Source organism: Astyanax mexicanus, chromosome 21 (assembly GCF_023375975.1).
Source record: "Astyanax mexicanus isolate ESR-SI-001 chromosome 21, AstMex3_surface, whole genome shotgun sequence".
Taxonomy (NCBI): Eukaryota; Metazoa; Chordata; class Actinopteri; order Characiformes; family Acestrorhamphidae; genus Astyanax; species Astyanax mexicanus.
The window spans coordinates 38,643,737-38,663,307 of record NC_064428.1 but is presented as its reverse complement, the minus strand read 5'-3'; the positions used below and the strand labels follow the sequence as shown (position 1 = coordinate 38,663,307).

Sequence of the window (19,571 nt, the reverse complement as noted above, 5' to 3'; positions counted from 1 at the left end):
CTAGTACGCTACATAATAATATAATACATATGTCAGAATAAATGAATAAATACATTGTGTAAAAATGAACAAAAGTGTAATATAATCAGTAAAAAATCTGTTTTTTTTTTACTTTTCTTCTCTTTGTTCTCAGTTCGAGGTTATCTAGTCTGCTGTGTCCTCGTTTGCATGTTTTCATTGCTACAGAAACTGTGTGGCTGGTTTGTTTGGTAGATCTGCTCATCATGAGGTGGTTAGAGCACACAGTAGGAGGAAGACCACATCTACCACAGCATCAGCAACATGAACCAGAACAAGAAACCTGTCTGACTGAAAAGCTCTCGCAGCGCAACGTTCAGCCTGTTTTTAATGCGGTAAGTCTAAAAAAAATGCCTAATTTATGTTTAGAATTTTAAATAGCATTGAATTTAGTGAAGTCTTGCCTTTTAATCAGATGTAATTCTGCTTAAACTGCTGTATTTCTACATTTTTAATAGAATTTAGTTCTACTAAAATGATTATTAACTAGAAACAAACATTGGCAACACTTATAATATTCTAACTTTTGTTAATATATGTTTAACTAATGATATTAACAAATGCTCTTATTTATCAGTATGGATATTCATATTAAAATGTTAGCAAATCATTCATTATCTTATCAGAGTTTAAACATTAATAAATTACAAGTAAATACGAATTTTAAACCGTGCAAATGTTCATCAACTGCAGTTCACGCTGCCAGTGCTTTTGTTAGCATTTACAAATGTGTTAGCAACTTTTTAGTAGCTAAAAAAAAGTGACACATAACAGTTATTAATAATTAGTTAATGGTGCATTAATAAACGATATTATAAAGGTTTTTTTCTTTAAGTTTGCACTGGTAACAAAGCTCAACAAATTTTCATGCATCCGCAAAAAAGAAACATAATAAACTAGTGGCTAACTCTTTATTTGATTATTTTGTTGTATCTTGATCGTGCAGGTGTATAAAACGATGTCGGTCCAATCAGCTCTTACCCTTCTATCCCTGGCTCTGATTTTGGGTGAGTCTACATTCTTACACAGTGATAAAACTTACATTTCTTGAATAAAATGCACTGTAAAATGCTATAAAACACTGTAAAGTCTACCATCTTCACACTTAATGAAGCTAGGTTTCTACGGGCTGCAGACCCCCACTTCCTGTCTCATGCACTGTGGGCTGCACAGCTCGCTTTGTTGCTTTGTGGTTTTGCTTGAAATCAGGTCAGTTTCTCGCTGTAGTGCTGCACAAGTGGCCTAAAGTAGTGTACTGACGTTTCACAGCATTTAACCTCTTAAGCTCCAAGCCTATTTTGACCATTTTCCGCCTGAAATTACATCCTCATACTCACATTTGAAGGCTTATCACTCTAATATTAAATAAATCAGAGTCAATTCTATGAATTAATATCACTTAGAAGCCTTTACACAACTCATTTGAGACACTTTAATTATTCAATTGAACGTGTAATGGCCAAAATATGGTAAAAACCAGGAAATCTTTAGGCGCTTTTCAGATTTTCTATTTTATTTTTTTATTTCCAGACATATAAAATGAACTATTTATATGGATGAAGTGTTTTGGCAGCTCTTTTGACCGCATTCGATCAAATATGGACGTACGATAAACGGAAATATGAAAGATATGAATCATATCTTTATGAAACTAGGCATATTTCATATTTAAATTCATACTGCTGAATAGCAGAGATTCTAAGCTTTAAAATGGTATATTGGGTGTCTATATTGAGCCTATAATTGTTCATAACTATTCATAAACACAGCCAGATATTATTTTTCATAAATTTCTGGCCCATCGGCGTGTTAAGAGGTTAATAATCCTTGTTTAATTTATATATAATCCTATATATTTATATATAATAATTTATATATAATATTTAACCCTTAATAATCTTTATTTAGAAGAGGTGTTCACTTAGAGTAAAACTGCAAAATCGGCCGATTTTCTAAAAGATGGTTCTAAAATACAGTCAGTAATACCATTAAATTACTTAAATTATTTATATTTCGTCACCTTACCAACCACAAACCTAAATAATACAGTTTCAAGAAATAGTATTACTTGTATTTCTGCATAAATTGGTGATTAAATGTGTTCAGATCTTCATCTGCATCCCAACAATAGACAAACACAAAGACACAGTCTATTTAAACAAAACACACTAAAAATATATGTTTGCTTATAAATAAAGGGTTTTATTGAACACAACATGATAACATGAACAGTGAGGGGTGGAAACAAAAGTATGTACGTTTTCTTGTATATTTCAACTGTATATGTGTGACGTGCAAAAGTACTCAGCCCCCCTATATCAATACTTACGTTAGTAGAGCCACCATTCTCTCCCTCTCCAATCACAGTGTTGGGAGTTTTGATACTTATCTTTATTTGTTTATTACTTTAGTTTTATCAATATAAGGTGTTTACTAAAAAAATAGAAGAGAGGACTAAAACTGAACTACATTACACCAAACCAGTAATGGAAGTTATGATTCATTCACATCTTGGGGGCAAGAAAGACTAGTTTTCTGCATTAATGACTTTTTAGGCACTTAAAGAACTAGGCATAAGACTCCAAATAAACCTGCTTTTCTCCGAACCTGAATTCAGAAGTACTTGTTTTGTTTCATAAAGTACGATTAGAGAGTCCACACTGTTGAGGTCAGCTGCAAAACAAAACCCAACAACAGCTGCAAGTCTATTAGGGTTTACCAGACCCTAATCTAAACCATTAAATCATTCCACTGTACAGAGGTTGGTCAATGAAACTGAAACACCTGTCATCATTTTAGTGTGGGATTTTAGGTTTCATGGCTAAATTGGAGCAGCCTGGTGTTCAATCTTCATTAATTAAGTTCAAAAGAGGACAAATTGTTGGTGCACGTCTTGTTGGAGCATCTGTGACCAAGACAGCAAGTCTTTGTGATGCATCAAGAGCCACGGTATCCAGGGTAATGTCAGCATACCACCAAGAAGAACCAACCACATCCAACAGGATTAACTGTGGACGCTGTAAGAGGAAGCTGTCTGAAAGGGATGTTCGGGTGCTAACCCGGATTGTATCCAAAAAAACATAAAACCACGGCTGATCAAATCACGCAGAATTCAATGTGCACCTCAACTCTCCTGTTTCCACCAGAACTGTCCGTCACCACAATCAATTATTGTGCTCTAAAACCAGCTGTTTCAGTTTCATTCTCCAGCCCCTGTAGCTCTGGCTGTATGTTTAGGGTCATCATCTTGCCGGAAGGTGAATCTCCTTCCTAGTCTCATGTATAATTTTAATTACACTTCACAATGATGAGCTACTTTGTGTTGGTCTATTACTTAAAAATTAATAAAATGTTGAAAAAGTTTAAGAGGTATGAATAATTTTGAAAGCCGCTGTACAGATTAGCTCACTCTGACTGTCTGATAATCTCCAGCCTCAGTGATCAGATATTTACTGCATCTTATGTTTCAGGAGCTTCTGGAGCAGAGTGGAGTATGAATTACATCCAGCAGGAAATATGTGCTTTAAACGGATCTACAGTGTTTATGAACGGAACTTTTACACATCCAGAACATCTTACAGTGAAAAAGTCATTTTGGGCCATCGATCCAGTTAAGAATGTAGAGCCAAATGATCTAAGTAAAGACCCAAATTACTCAGGCAGGGTAGAGAATTTAATTGATAAACGGAAATTCTACCTCAAACTGAGTAATGTAACAAAGAAGGATGAACACAGGTACTGCTTCAGAATCATAACAAATGAACCAGACCAAAAATGGCTCGGAAAACCTGAAGTTACACTCCAAGTTACAGGTATGTACATCTATGTTTTGTTCATAGTAGAACAAATAACTAATATCAGACATTAAAAATGTGAAATGTACAGCTTAATAGTAGCAGAACATCTTTAAAAAATGTTGGGACGGGGCAACAAAAGGCTGGAAAAGTAAACATTAAAACTGCAAAAATAAAAAAACCTGCAACTTCCAACCCACTCTCATAGCTCTAACATGGCATAATGAGATTTTACAGAGGCAGAGTATCTTAGAAGCAAATAACAGCATCTAAAAATGATAGAATAATTTCAAAAAATGTTTCTCAACATTGTAAACCCGGATATATTAAATTACTTAAAAAAAACAGCCATACAAATAAAAGAAAATACAGAAAATTAGATGAAGAATGAAAATGCTAAGGAGTGAACAGTATAGAGCTACAGCCAATGCAGAGATAGCCTTCAGAAAGTGATGCTTACAGCTGCCAATGGCTTTATTTGAATGCGTATGTGCCCAGAAATATTTACAGAATTAAAAATGGTTGTGTAATGTTTGGCAATATATAATTTTAGTTAAAACAGGGTTAATTTGTTTGAGTTCAAACTAATTGTGGGTCATAAGGACGTTGGATATCTGGACAAAATAGCAAATAGTCAATGTACTTAATTTAGTACCATGCCCACAAAGTATCTTTAAGAGGCACTAAACCCCAAACCATATATTTGTATAAATAGCTGAAATGTGCTGCTTAGAAACGTATCAGACCTTTTTAAAACTTTTATAAATCTTTCCCAACCTTTAAAATCGCTTTTATTATGGTAATTACTGCCTCAGCAGCACCCTCTAAGGTTCAACTGTCGTATAATACACAGGTACACAGACACATCACAATATGCAAAAAACAATACACACCTGGTGGCGTCCAACCATCTGCGTCTCGTCGCTATCAGAGGCACAATGCTCAGCCTAATCAGCTCTTCTTTCTGTCCCGCCCCTAAACCATACATCACCCAGTGCCCCTCCTAAACTACCCCTTTCATTTTTAAGCATTTTTCAAATGCAAGGGTGTAGTCAGCAAAAATCTAAGCTTAAAGGGGTTTAGATACCCCTGTAACTGTCATAAACCCATCCATTAACCTACAGTAATGCCTTAAACCACATGTATCTTATTATGAAAACACTATGAAAGACATTTCCTTTATTATCTCAGAGCTTCATGTAGAATCTCCTGGAGAAGTAACAGAAGGAGAATCAGCAGTTCTGACGTGTAAAACCACCTGCAGTCTGACTGATCCAACATTCATCTGGTACAAAGATGGACGTCCTTTAACCACAGAGATGATCCAGAAGAATCAGCAGCTCCACCTGCAGACAGTCAGCAGTGAGGATGCAGGCAGTTATAGCTGTGCTGTAAGAGGATCTGAACATCTCCCCTCTACTGCTCAAACTCTCAGAGTCAGACGTGAGTAAAGTTCTCATTCTTCTCTAAACTCTGGGAATGGTTGAACCACACAGTGATATTAGAGATTAGCAAGAAACGCTAAAGTCAGATCTGTCTCTAGATCCTCCAAAGAACGTCTCAGTGTCTATCAGTCCCTCTGGTGAAATGGTAAATCTGACCTGTAGCTGTGATGGATACCCACCTGTGGAGATCTACACCTGGTTTAAAGAAGGTGGAGACTCACCTGTAGGATCTGGACACAGTTATGTTCCTCTACAGAGTGGATCCTACTACTGCCAGGCTCAGAACCAACATGGAGCTCAGAGATCAGCTGCTGTTTCAGTCTTGATAAAAGGTAATATATATAAAATATAATTCCGATAAGTATGTAATCTGAATAAACAAATATTAGGAAGAAAGGTCAATACTAATAGTTGTACTGATTATGTTTCTTTTCAAAGAGTTTCCATATGCAGCTCTTCATGCAGGTGTTGGAATTGGATGTGTATTGCTGTTCTTCATTATCATCACCCTCTTCTTCTTCATACGGTATCCAAACATTGTTATTCACACCATATGGAAAAACATCCAAAGATATTGTTTCTTCTGAAATCAAGGGTATTATTAATAACTGTCTTTTCTGTCCAGAGTAAACTGTATATTAGATCTTGAAGTTTTGCTGTTAAGATTTGTTAGCATTTAAGAATAAAAAAGTTAAAGAGTTTGTGAAGTCAGGATGTTGGATGATCACCACCTTCATCAATCTCAAATACTCAACTCACCTCAAAAGTAAAAGATCACCTCAAAAGAAAGAGTCATATTCTGTAGTTTTCTACAGGGCTGTACAAGCCACATGTGTGCATTTGCACAATTCAAAAAGCTATAATGTGCCACATGTGATAAAATAGTCCACTTGTGGGACAAATCTTTACTTGTAAAGACCCTAAATGGGCACCTGTTTTTTAGAATCCACTTGAAATTGAAACCTATATAGCACTGCATCCTATTTTTTCCACTGGAAAAGGCACTCTTTGGGACGGTTGGCATAGAAGCAGGAACGTTGCAACAAGGCAAGCAAACTAATCAATTGCCTAGGGCCCCAAGCTGGCCTGGGGCCCCCAGACAATGATTTATTATGAATTGAATGCAACGACAAACTGTCTGAGCACCCCATTAAATTCTACAATTGGGAAATGCAGCAAAGTACAGTGACACTGTTCTCAGAATCCCCCTCAGAAGTCAGTAGCCATCCGGGTTAGTCATTCCTGCAGTCGGCAAAATATGAACCTTCAGCAGTCATGAAGCGGAGTTCTCCATCTATACATTTTGCTTGGGGCCCTGCATAGTGGGCTGATGGGCACTTATTTAGACACATGATCAAAATTTACTGTGAGAAGGGGCAGACTAGCATGCTATCGGGCACTTTGTCCCTTTTTTGCCACTCTAGAGGGTACTTTAATTATGCTTTTTTAAACAATGCCACCTAATCCAAAAAATAGTTTAATCATGCTCTCTTCCTCAGCTCCAGAAACAGAAGAAGAAGATCTCAAATTAAAGAAGAATTCTCCATGGTAAGTGAGGACTTTCCACTGGTTTTAAAGCTCTCACAACAAGAACAGGGTCTTTCCACATCTAATACTCTAGATGGCAGCATTGTGCACAAGTTTGAGTCTGAGTGCTCAAATATCTGGTTGTTCCCAAGTCTTTCAGAAGTAACAAGTGACCTTAGCCCACCTAAAACCAGAACATCCCCCATATGGATGTCAGTGATGGTGGGAGCAGAAGGGGTTAAACTTGGTCCCCATCTGGGTGGTGCACGGCACATGGAGGCTTGATAAGACCAATAAAGCCTACTCAGAGCTCAGATCATTCTGAAACCAACCTAATTCCCACCTAACCCATGGTCCAATCATGTGAAGCCCACATGAGCTGGCTGGCTGTTAATTAGAAATGCTTCAGAAATCCTCCAGAATGACTTGGAATAACATTATTCTACACTGTTTTCTACTGAAAGTCAATGAGGAAGTTTTGTCTACATTGATGACATGTTTGTACTTTTCATTGCTACTGTAACTCATTCAGTGCAATATTCTTGCGTTCGTTGAAGGCAGTTGCATTTTCTTTACTTCTCCTCCTCTTATCACTCCTGCTTTGCTTCTCCTGGCTCATCTGGCACTTCTATTCCGTAAGAGACTCTCTTCACACTGCTCTTAACACCAAAAAAGAAATGATTTGATTAAAAGGTCTCTCAATGCAATTGACACCATCCTCTCGACGAGAAGCCTAGGTTTGGGGGAACCTGCTTGTCCTGATGGAATGTTTGCAATTCGCTATTCAAGAGACGCATGGGAGACGTGGCGGACCGTGTGCCTGGTGACTCTTTTTGTGGAGGACATCGAAGACACCTACTTTTTTGACAAAATTATCACAGGGATTTTGGAATTAGGAATTGTCCTGGTGTATCATGAGATTAAAGATCCTCTAAAGCTGCCCAACATGATTGATGCGGTGGGCAGAGCTGTCGGCACTCAGACTGACTTTTTTTAACCGCAACATGGAAAACATCTTGGAGAAGTAAACGCCTTTGCAAAGGAATGTGAAGAAAATTGCGACTATGACGGACAACAGTAGCTGACTAGTTTAGCAAAGTCACTCAAAAAACTAGAGCTTAATCTGTTTTCGGCTCCCGCCTTATCAGCACTCAGCCTTGTGGATGACAGAGAACATTCCTTTTGAAGAACACAGTGACTTAAATCCCTCCCAGTTCCCTGACTGGGAATGAATCAAGGGTATCTCCATGGCAAACTGATTGTTGATAGTGTTGGGAAAACCGCACTACCTCCTACTGCTCTGTCTCCAGTGTGTTCCCCTGGATTCTTTTGATGGAAGCCTGAAGTAGAGATAAGTTACAGAGAGACAGGATACTTGATCTGCAGCAAATGTATTAAAACAGAGCTCTGGGAAAGACTTGCACTCACAGACACAAGCATTTATAGAAAACCCCCACCTCAAGGTCACGAAGGAAGGTACCCTAGTCAGTTCCCCAAAAAACTTGTTCTGGCTGCTCTTGATCAGAAGTTGTCTCTCAATTCATTTATTTTACACATACAGTTTGGCCAATAACTGGCTGGACTTGACAGCCAGGCGGTAACGGCCAGATTTTGAAAGTTAAAGACAGTTAAAACAGAGAAATATCTCCGCTGTCTTCCTCCGCTCTGACAGTAAAATTTCAACACTTTTTCTCTAGCTGACCTCTAGATCAGTGGGGCAAGCTTCATGTTAAGTCATGTTGCCTACTTCATTAACTTGATTAGTATTAATTATTGTAAAGTTATTGAGTATAATAGCATTTTTAAAGCATATATTCTAACAATAGGCAGAGAGACCTTCCCGTACCCTTTCCCATGACTTTGTTGCTTGGTCTTTTTGTGTATTGTGTGTGCCCATGTGCTGAGGTTTTTGATGTTTCTACATTTGATCTCTTTTTTTCCTGTCCTGTTTTCTCCCCTTGTATGTTACTGTAAGTATAGATGGGTTGATGGCTAATTTTGCTGGTACTTGTGACCATGTCACAATAAAGGCAATTCTGATTGTGATTCTGATATCTAATCTTTTCACGTTGCAGAGGACTGTCTATGCAGCTATATCACCAACATCTGCTCCCGGTGATGCAGCAGGACACTCTTCAGAAGATCAGGAGGTTCTTTATGCCAACGTTTTACAACTGAGAAATGAGGAACTTCCACGTAAAACCTCTTTTTCTGGGGCTACAATGGAAGAGAAGCTTCGGGAAGATGACGCTCTGTACGCTAAAATCACATTTCATTCATCTGCTCCTGCCAACAGGTAAGATATATATATACAGTGCCCTCCATAATTATTGGCACCCCTGGTTAAGATGTGTTCTTTAGCTTCTCATAAATTGAGTTTTGTTCAAAATAATATAGGACCACGATGGAAAAAAGAGTAAAATACAACCTTTAACTCAAGTGAATTTATTCAGTAGGAAAAAAATCCCACATTAAGAAATAATTATTTAACATCAAATCATGTGTGCCACAATTATTAGCACCCCTGATGTTAATACTTTGTACAACCCCCTTTTGCCAACAAAACAGCACCTAATCTTCTCCTGTAATGTTTCACAAGATGGGAGAATACAGAAAGAGGGATCTTTGACCATTCCTCTTTGTACATTCTCTCTAAATCATCCAACGACCTGGGTCCTCTCCTCTGCACTCTCCTCTTCAGCTCACCCCACAGGTTTTCAATGGGGTTGAGGTCTGGGGACTGAGATGGCCATGGGAGGAGCTTGATTCTGTGTGCGGTGAACCATTTCTGTGTAGATTTGGCCACATGTTTAGGGTCATTATCTTGCTGAAAGACCCAGTGATGACCCATCTTCAGCTTTCGGGCAGAAGCCAACAGATTTTGTTTTAAAATGTCCTGGTATTTTAGAGCATTCATGATGCCATGCACCCTAACAAGGTTCCCAGGGCCTTTGGAAGAGAAACAGGCCCACAGCATCACTGATCCCCCCCCGTATTTCACAGTGGGCATGAGGTGCTTTTCTGCATACTCAGCTCTTGTGTTACGCCAGACCCACTTAGAGCATTTGTTGCCAAAAAGCTCTATCTTTGTTTCATCTGACCAAAGCACACGGTCCCAGTTGAAGTCCCAGTACCGCTTAGCAAACTCCAAACGTTTGCGTTTATGATTGTGAGTGAGAAATGGTTTCTTCCGTGCATGCCTCCCAAACAGCTTGTTGGCATGTAGATAGCGCCTGATGGTTGTTTTGGAGACTTTGTGACCCCAAGAAGCTACCATTTGTTGCAATTCTGTAACAGTGAGCTTTGGAGAACTTTTTATTTCTCTTATCATCCTCCTCACTGTGCGTGGTGGCAAAATAAACTTGCGTCCTCGTCCAGGCTTGTTTACCACTGTTCCAGTTGTTTTAAACTTCTTAATAATTCCTCTGACAGTAGATATGGACAGGTGTAGGCGAGTAGCGATTTTCTTGTAGCCATTGCCTGACTTGTGAAGGTCAACACACATCTGCCTCACTTGAATGGTATGTTCCTTTGTCTTTCCCATGTTGAAGATAAATGGCCTGTGTCACGTCATATTTATACCCCAGGGAAACAGGAAGTTGTGAATTACTAATTAAATGTTCCTACATACTCTGATCAACTTCGTAAACTACTGTAGAAGTGACAGAAATACTTTTATTAAATTTATTTCCTAAGAATTGTTAGGGGTGCCAATAATTGTGGAACAGGTGATTTTATGAAGAATAATTATTTCTTAGTCAGGGATTTTATTTCCCCCTTAAAATTTACTTGAGTTAAAGGTTGGACTTTACTTTTTTTTCCCATCGTGGTCCTATATTATTTTGAACAAAACTCAATTTATGAGAAGCTAAAGAACACATCTTAACCAGGGGTGCCAATAATTATGGAGGGCACTGTATATATATAACATGACCTGCTGGTGATACTGCCAATAGAATAGGACTCTCTGGAACATAAGCATAAATATAAGGATTATCATGAGCTAAGGCCATTACGTAACTTGGTCAGAATGAATTTTTAAGGTTTTTTTAAGAAAGCATAAAACTACAATTTATATAGTGTCTAACTGACACTGACATCACAATTTACCTGCCCAAATATTAACTCTCAATTAAGTTTGATGTCCTTCTTTCTGCAGATATGATGAGGATATGGTGGAAGATCCCTCAGCGCTCTACAGCACTGTCCAACGAACAGCGTGAACCCAAACTCGCTTAATTTCACCATTATTTAGCTTATATTTATACTGTTGCTAAATTATCAAAATCACAGGATGCATGAGAGAATCTATGATAATTGTCCTAATAATTTTGAATGCTATGTACTTATTAACATTAAATGTATAACAAACATATGTTATATGCAGAAATAATGTATTAAATAATGTTTTTTGCAAACACAGGTTTGTTTGATTGTTTTGGATTTATTTAAGTTTAAGCAAATATACACACAACAAAACTTAAATATAAAAGTTAAAATTAAATAAATAATCAATATAATGTAACAGTTAGATAAAACAGGATTAATAAATGACAGTCAAATGAATGCTATAAATTAATTTAATATGATTTAATTATTTATTTTTTGCAAAAATGAATTAATGTAAATTATTTTTAATAATTGATCTTGCTGATTCGTTCACAATAAAATATCCTGAGGCAAATCTAGCTTATCAATTGATTTAATAGTGTACATTGATTGCTGTGCTGTATTTTATATTTTATTATTATTATTAATTCATTTTAATCTGGCCATTGAATATTTTGAGGGTGGTTAATTGGGCCATGAGCAAACGGTTGGAAACTCAATATTACACACAAAACAAATGTTAAATAAAGGTCAAAAGGTCATTAGATATTAATCTGATTAGAAATAAGATATCATGGTTTATAGGGACGTTAATGATACACAAGGCATCAAAATTTGTGGTTATGAAAGCTTATTAGTGGTAAAGTTTGCTCTAGAGTAAAATTTTTATGCAAAAATTAAAAATACATCCTAATTATAGTGATTAGCAGTCCGCTGTTTTGTTGTTAGTCGAATTTGGTTGAACAGTAGTTACCTTTCCATTTAAATGGAGAAGTGAAATCAAAACTCCTGTTGATTCAGTCTGAGTCAGCTGTGGCAAACCACCAGTTATATAATAGGAAATGAGTTTCCAAAAAAGAGAATTTAACCCATAACTGGTTGGTTTCTTAATAAAAATGTACATTTCTCAGGTTTATGTTACAACAAAACAGCATTTTTCATTCTATAACATAGAATACAGTATATCATCGCTGTCCAATTTGTTTTTATTGGACAGCGATGATATAAAGTATGCTGTTTTTGAAATACTTGTTTTTCATTGGACAGTGACGATACGTTCTCCAAATACAGCTCTGGAAAAAATGAAGAGAGCACTTCAGTTTCTGAATCAGTTTCTCTGATTTTGCTATTTACAGGTTTATGTTTGAGTAAAATGAACATCGTTGTTTTATTCTATAAACTACAGACAACATTTCTCCCAAATTCCTAATAAAAATATTCTCATTTAGAGCATTTATTTACAGAAAATGAGAAAAAAGATGCAGAGCTTTCAGACCTCAAATAATGCAAAGAAAACAAGTTGATATTCATAAAGTTTTAAGAGTTCAGAAATAATCAATATTTGGTGGAATAACCCTGGTGGTTTTTAATCACAGTTTTTTTCATGCATCTTGGCATCATGTTCTCCTCCTCCACCAGTCTTACACACTGCTTTTGGATAACTTTATGCTGCTTTACTCCTGGTGCAAAAATTCAAGCAGTTCAGTTTGGTGGTTTGATGGCTTGTGATCATCCATCTTCCTCTTGATCATATTCCAGAGGTTTTTAATTTGGTAAAATCAAAGAAACTCATCATTTTTAAGTTCTCTCTTATTTTCTTCCAGAGCTGTATAAGTATTTTTCAGTGTGTCACCCTATAATAGAACAACCTTCAGGTTCTAATAGCGCTCTATTGGTGCTAGGTAATGTTTCTGAAGAACTTTGGATTAGGCCGCTGAGACGATAACCCTTTCGAATCAGATTTTAATCAGGTTTTTAATCAATTTTAAATAGTGGACTCTAATTTAAGAATACTTTATAGGTCAAGAAGACATGGCTTATAAACACACTTAATTAGGAAACATTCAAAAAACCCTTATTTACGTACTTTTGCAACTTCTAGTGTCTTTTTTTAGACAATTCAGACAAAAATGTAGAAAAAATTAAACAAAAATTTAGATAGTAATGAATTGATCCATTGACTAAAAATATTGATGATATTTGGCAAACCACCAGCCATTTAACTGGATAAATATGATCTCTTCAGTGTCAGAACTACAGTATTACCATATATCATTAACAATTGCTGTAAAATTCTCTAGTTTCCTAATAAAAATGCAAATTTCTCAGGTTTATGTTACAAAAATTCTACCATTTTTCCTTCTATTGATTACAGTAGATGTTCTCCTCAGGTTGGGGCTGGCTGGTAGATATGATGACGTTCTCATAGGTGGGTTCAGAGTCTGTGGTTTCGGTAGGATGTCTTTGTGAGCGTGAGTTCTGCTTTGCTTTCTCCTCATAATCAGAAACATCAAACTGCAGAAAAATAAAAACCCTTTTTTTTTAAATGCTTCACTCAATTCTGATATAAAAGCATTAACATCTGAGGTGATCTGGCTCTGAAATGTTGTTTAGATCAGCATCTAAAGCCCACTGATGTCCCTCACCTGCCCCTGACTCACCTGTCTTCTTCTTGAGCAGCAGGGAGGACAAGCACATGCTAAATAACAGAAAACAAAATCAATAATTAATGAAAAATCTATTAAAATCTATTAAAATCTATAAGTTGAAAAACATCACAGCTGGATTCCAGTGTAAACCAATTTTTCATGAAGAGTCTACAGGAAGAAAGTTTGGTAGAGGGGGGATAATGGTTTGGAGCTCCAGTTAATAAAAATCCAGGGTTTTGAATGGACAAGACAGTTTGGACACACCATTTCTTATTTATATTATATACTTATATAGTTATTGTTTCTTAATTTTATTATTTTCTACATATCACGTATATTATTACTCAAGACATCAAAACTGTGAAGGGACACACATGCAGTGATGAAGTAAACAAAACGTGTATAAAAAGACAGACTATTTTTTATAATATAGATTATTCAAAAGTAGAACCTTTTCCATTGATGCCTCATGATGAACTTTGACCAATCTTGGGATTATTCTCTCAGGTGGCTTCATGAGGAGGTATCTATCTATCTATCTATCTATCTATCTATCTATCTATCTATCTATCTATCTATCTATCTATCTATCTATCTATTCACACATGAACTGAAACAACAGCTTATCTGTTCATCTCTTCATGAATTGATTCATCCATCCATCCATCATACATCCAATCCTCCATCCATCTACAAATCCATCTACATCCATCCTGTTATTGATACTCTATCTATCTATCTATCTATCTATCTATCTATCTATCTATCTATCTATCTATCTATCTATCTATCTATCTATCTATCTATCTATCTATCTATCTAAAGGTGCTTCTTTACTGATTTTCCCCCACTCCGAGCTCCAACTCCTTCCAAACTACCTTTAATTTAATATTAATTACCTTTCATTTCATATTAATCAACAATGTGGTAAATTATAAAATTAGTTTTGTTTTTTTTTATTTTTTTTTATTTACAAAATTAAAAACCTCTGGAATATAATCAAGAGGAAGATGGATGATCACAAGCCATCAAACCACCAAACTGAACTGCTTGAATGATTTTTGCACCAGGAGTAAAGCAGCATAAAGTTATCCAAAAGCAGTGTGTAAGACTGGTGGAGGAGGAGAACGTGATGCCAAGATGTATGAAAATAAAACTGTGATTAAAAAACAGGATTATTCCATCAGTTGTAAACTGCTTTTCCTTCACTCTGTCCTAAACCACCTGGGTGGGGTTTTTATAGCAGGTATTTGTGAAGCCAAACACTGTTTTTGTCTACTATTAATATTAATCTACAATGTAGTAAATATTACTATTAGAGGCAAGTTTGACCAAGAACTAATGGGGTAAAATTTAAAATAAATAAAAATGGCCCCCAAAAATTGCAAGTCCACAAAATGGATAATAATGCATATTGTTCTAAAAAGTACATTTCCGAATCTCACCCCTGCAATGGCAGCCCGTAAACACCAGAATCCAGACCACAGATATCAGCAGCAGGACACACCCAAACACTATCAGGTAAGTCCGCCAATCTGGCAACATAAATAAAGAGAAATCAGCTTCAGTTCAGGGCCTGTGCTGTATTTATAAAACACTGTTTAGAGGAGCAGTGCTGTACAGTATCTCAGAGCACCCTCACCTTCACATCTACTCTAGTTTCTGCTCACTGAACCACAGCTTCCCGAAACTCAACCACAGCAGACCCTTAACAGACCACAAGCCCCGCCTCTACGCTCCGTTACCATGGTTACAGAGGTTTCAGATGCAGTTTCAGAGGCCTGCGCTTGCACTCATAAAAACTAGTGCCTACTCTCTATGTATATCATAATACGCCAATACGTGACTGTTAGTAATGCTAAAATTGCTGTTTAAACATAATTATATATAAGGCAAGCAGCTTACATTGTACACAATTAAAGTTAAGCCACGCCCCCATATGTGGGTGTGCTCTTTGTGATCACATAAGTCCTGCCCTGTCTAAACTTTGGAGACTGTCCCTAAGAAACAAGACCACGATGCACTGTGGATGCAAGATGGTAGAGTGCAAGACAAAAGATTTGGAGAAAAGAATCAATCAAATTGTGAACATTTAGCCATAATGCTACCAGGAACAGCATCCAGGATCCTCAGAATTGGCACAGATTAGTCATTATGCTAACACCCAGCATTAGCCTTAGGATAACATTAGGTGGAGGGGGGATAATGGGTTGCTAATAGCTAGCCTCTGCAAGTTAAGGACCATTATGCTAACATACACAGTAACTGGGCTCAACAAAGTTGGGGTGGTTCAACTCTAATGCTAACTGTTGGCTTTGGCCAATTTAATGTCATGTTGCTAACAAACAAACATGCTAATGGATAATAGCAATGCTAACAGACACAGAAATCAAGCATATGCAACATTCCAATCAAAAGTTTGAATATTTGAGCAGGATAGCCTTGATGCTACCAGGAACAGCAGCCAGGATCCTCAGAATTGTCACGGGTTAGTCATTGTGCTAACAGTGAGCCTCAGCAAAGTTAGAGCTACAATGCTAACAATCTCAGCAAAAGACTGTTATGTTAGGTATGTTAACTCTGATGCTAATAGCTGGTCTTGGCAAGGATAGAGCTGCTATGCTAAGCCAGAGAACACCATGTACAATGCTAATCGTTAGATATAGAGATGTAAAACACAATGTTTTTGGAATCATGAAGAAAACTGTATGTGGTTGTCTGGAGGATAGCATTTGGTGGAGGGGGGATAATGGGTTGGAGCTCCAGTTAATAATAAACTGTGAGGATTCTTAAGCTTTATGGGCTTGGAATGGCTGATTATCCATGATGCTAACAGCTGGCCACTGCAAGCTAAGTACCATTATGCTAACATACACAGTGGCTACGCTTAGCAAAGATGAGGTGGTTAAACACCAATGCTAACTGTTGGCTTTGGTCAATTTAAAGCCATGATGCAAACAAACACATATGCTAATGGTTAGTGGTTGGCAACGCTAACAAATCACGCAACAGAAATCAAGCATGGCTTGACAAGATTGGAGAAGGTTAGCCATTATGCTAACAACTGGCCTCTGAAAGTTAAGGACCATGATGCTAACAGACATAGTGGCTAAGCTCAGCAAAGATGATGCTAACTATTGGTATTGGCAAAGTAAGAGCAATCAAGTTTGGCTCTGTCTTGTTTTAGTGGGTTTGTTGCTATGCTATCAGTCAGTTTCAGCACAGTAAAAGCTACAATGCTAACAATCTCAGCAAAAGAAAGGGGTATGTTAGCTGTGATGCTAATAGCTGGTCATGACAAGGATAGAGATGCTATGCTAAGCCGGAGAACACCATGCACAATGCTAATCATTAGATATAAAGATTATTGGAGTTATGAAGAAAACTGTATTTGGTTGTCTGGGGGGTAACATTTGGTGGAGGGGGGATAATGGGTTGGTGCTCCAGTGGATTATAAAACGTATCACAGGTTGAAATGGCTAACATGGTGCTAACAGCTAATATAATAATTAGCTCACCTGTGGTTGTCAGATTGTTGGACTGATCTGTGGTTGCGGGATCTGAAACTGAAGTGCATTCGCTTATGCATTCATACTGTATTATACTGTATACATATATAATAAATAATACATTAAATATATAACACAGACTCACCTGTAGAATTGCTGCTGTTAGATGTTGAAATGTTCAGCAGTGATGTAACTGGGACAGATGTTGGGCACTGAGTGCTTGAGGTGGGTGGGGGGGAGGTCTGCAAAGCTATTTCAGTGGTATAAAAATAAGAAAGATAAAATAAGGCCTTGAATTGAGTTAAAAATTGGTTATAGAATTTTACTCAATAGTCAAAAATGTACTTTAGGACCAAACGCATTTGTATCATTTCAGATGGGTTCATAAACTAAAAAAAAATAAACTAAAAAAAATCACAAAATTAATATGATTCAAATATATTTCTTGAGTTAAATCAACTTATTTTAATCAAAAGCTCTCCTTCCTCAACATAGTTTGGTCAGCAATACACGCTAGTTTTTTTTCTCCAAATGGTCCAATATGATAATCTACTATTCGAAATCTACAGCAAGTTACGTTCTTCGTTCTTAGTAGGTAATACAGTAAATTGGCCACTCCCACTGAATCAAAGTTTCAGTATATTGGATTATTTAAATCCCTATTTCTATCTCTATTTCTATTACTATTTTTATTTTTTTTTTATTGTATTATTTGGTAAACTTTTAGCACAAAAATATTTAACACAAAAATATGTTAGTAAAAAACTGTGAAAAAAAACAAAAAACAAATTGCTCAGTTGTTTGACTTATTATATTAAAATAATCACTTACTCAAAAATTAAAACTTTAGAGCGAGTAAATTAGAAATGTGAGCAAATAAGAAAACGTATTTCAATGTAACTCGATTTTTATCCTATTTTGTTTTCATCATTCCCCTGCAAAGGTCTTGTGCATACATTTTTACATAATGTTTTTGACAAGATAGTTTAAATTACTTGGAGCAAACACTATTTATCATTATTTCATTTTGAAGATCCAGTACTGTGACAATTAAATCAATTTGAACAATTTGAGGCAATTTCTATTTTATTTTATCACCTGTATATTTATTTATTTTTAATTCAGTATTTAATTATTTTACTGCAGCAAACAGATCATCATTCTCCTGCAAAAATCTGCACATATTTTTGACATAATTTTGACATCAATTGAAACTTAAGAACGCTTTTCCTTATTCTATACAAGTTGACATTTTGTAGGTACAGTATGATACAGTATGTGAATCTAGAAGTTACATAAGTTGTGATCTTCAAGCTTGTAATATGCAATACATTAAACTGGCCACTCCCACCAATTACTGTGAGTGCATAGATTTTTATAAGAAAATAAACTCTTTTTAACAATTTCCAACCAAGATTTCTTTTTGTTTCCTGTTTTTTATCCTGATTATCTTAAAAAATGTAATCTTTTTTATCTTACCATCCAGAACTGTAAGGAAGACCTCAATAAATGTATCAGGCCAAACTCTTTTCACTCCACACCAGTATTTCCCAGAATCCTCTTTAGTTATTCCGGTGATTTCCACAGTGAAAACTCCTGTACCGAAATCCGTCAGCTGATATCGTCCATTAGATTTCTTTTCTGAGTCCACGAGAGCGTCATTAACTCTGTCTGAACACGGGTCCCTGCAGAAGTACTTCCTGTTACTTCCAGCCCACGAATGACTGCAGATGATGGAGATTGTCTCTCCTTCATGTCCACGAACTGAGATTCCAGATGTTTCGTAACTTATTGCTGTAAAACAGACATAAAATTACAAGATTTAGTCTTTACAACGATTATATTACGCCCTCATATCTTACATATAATGTACACATTGTTTTTTACTCGTAGAACTGCATTCTCTTCACTATTCACACCAATTTTCTGTACCCTAGAACAGAGCCTTGAGGGTCTTCTACTGTTGTGTTTTTTACTCTTCTACTGAAGATGAATTCAAAAACAGCAACTTACCGCCCAGAATGACCCACATTAACATCTCCCTCATCGCTAGCTCGGTGCACTCAAAGCGCCTACTGTACAGCCTCAGTTCACGCTCTAGTGAACTGTGCGAAGTGAAGACGAGCATCAGTAGGTGAACGGTGAGCTCATCTTGTGATCTGTGGTTTCAATGAGGAAGTGAAGACTACTGAAGAGCGCGAACTCACTATAACAGTTCACTCTCGGACATGCAACTTCCACACGCTACAGGTGAACCACACACACTTACAAATACACACACACACACACAAACACATTTACACACACACACACACTTACAATAACACACACACACATAGTCTCTCGACGACACTGCACGCATGCTAAAAATAAGCATAGCATAAAGCAAATTCCTTTAATCACTTCATCATGTACAAAAATTATAATCAGTATTTATATATAAGTATCGGTCAGGGCCTTTATTTAATATTTAGTGTAAATTAAATAAATATAATCAATCCAGAGCTGTGATTCAATTCT

General features: G+C 36.6%; 2 protein-coding genes and 1 long non-coding RNA gene across 3 annotated transcripts; 2 read left to right on the top strand and 1 right to left on the bottom strand.

Moving 5' to 3' along the window:
- Nucleotides 1-229: 229 nt before the first annotated feature.
- LOC125785788 (uncharacterized) lies at nt 230-3,824 on the top strand. Its single transcript, XR_007428137.1, has 3 exons — nt 230-353; nt 965-1,025; nt 3,489-3,824. It is a non-coding gene; the product is annotated as an uncharacterized LOC125785788 (long non-coding RNA).
- A 1,552-nt stretch (nt 3,825-5,376) lies between these two features.
- LOC125785781 (uncharacterized) lies at nt 5,377-11,083 on the top strand. Its single transcript, XM_049469946.1, has 5 exons — nt 5,377-5,589; nt 5,696-5,783; nt 6,757-6,805; nt 8,860-9,080; nt 10,944-11,083. The coding sequence occupies exons 1-5, from the start codon at nt 5,400-5,402 to the stop codon at nt 11,005-11,007; spliced, it is 612 nt and encodes a 203-aa protein (XP_049325903.1). The 5' UTR covers nt 5,377-5,399; the 3' UTR covers nt 11,008-11,083.
- Nucleotides 11,084-12,284: 1,201 nt separating this feature from the next.
- LOC103021925 (CMRF35-like molecule 2) lies at nt 12,285-19,259 on the bottom strand. Its single transcript, XM_049469943.1, has 7 exons — nt 19,065-19,259; nt 18,531-18,845; nt 17,197-17,301; nt 17,061-17,108; nt 14,988-15,077; nt 13,555-13,592; nt 12,285-13,408 (listed from the first exon to the last, which is right to left on the bottom strand). The coding sequence occupies exons 1-7, from the start codon at nt 19,177-19,179 to the stop codon at nt 13,256-13,258; spliced, it is 864 nt and encodes a 287-aa protein (XP_049325900.1). The 5' UTR covers nt 19,180-19,259; the 3' UTR covers nt 12,285-13,255.
- Nucleotides 19,260-19,571: the final 312 nt, after the last annotated feature.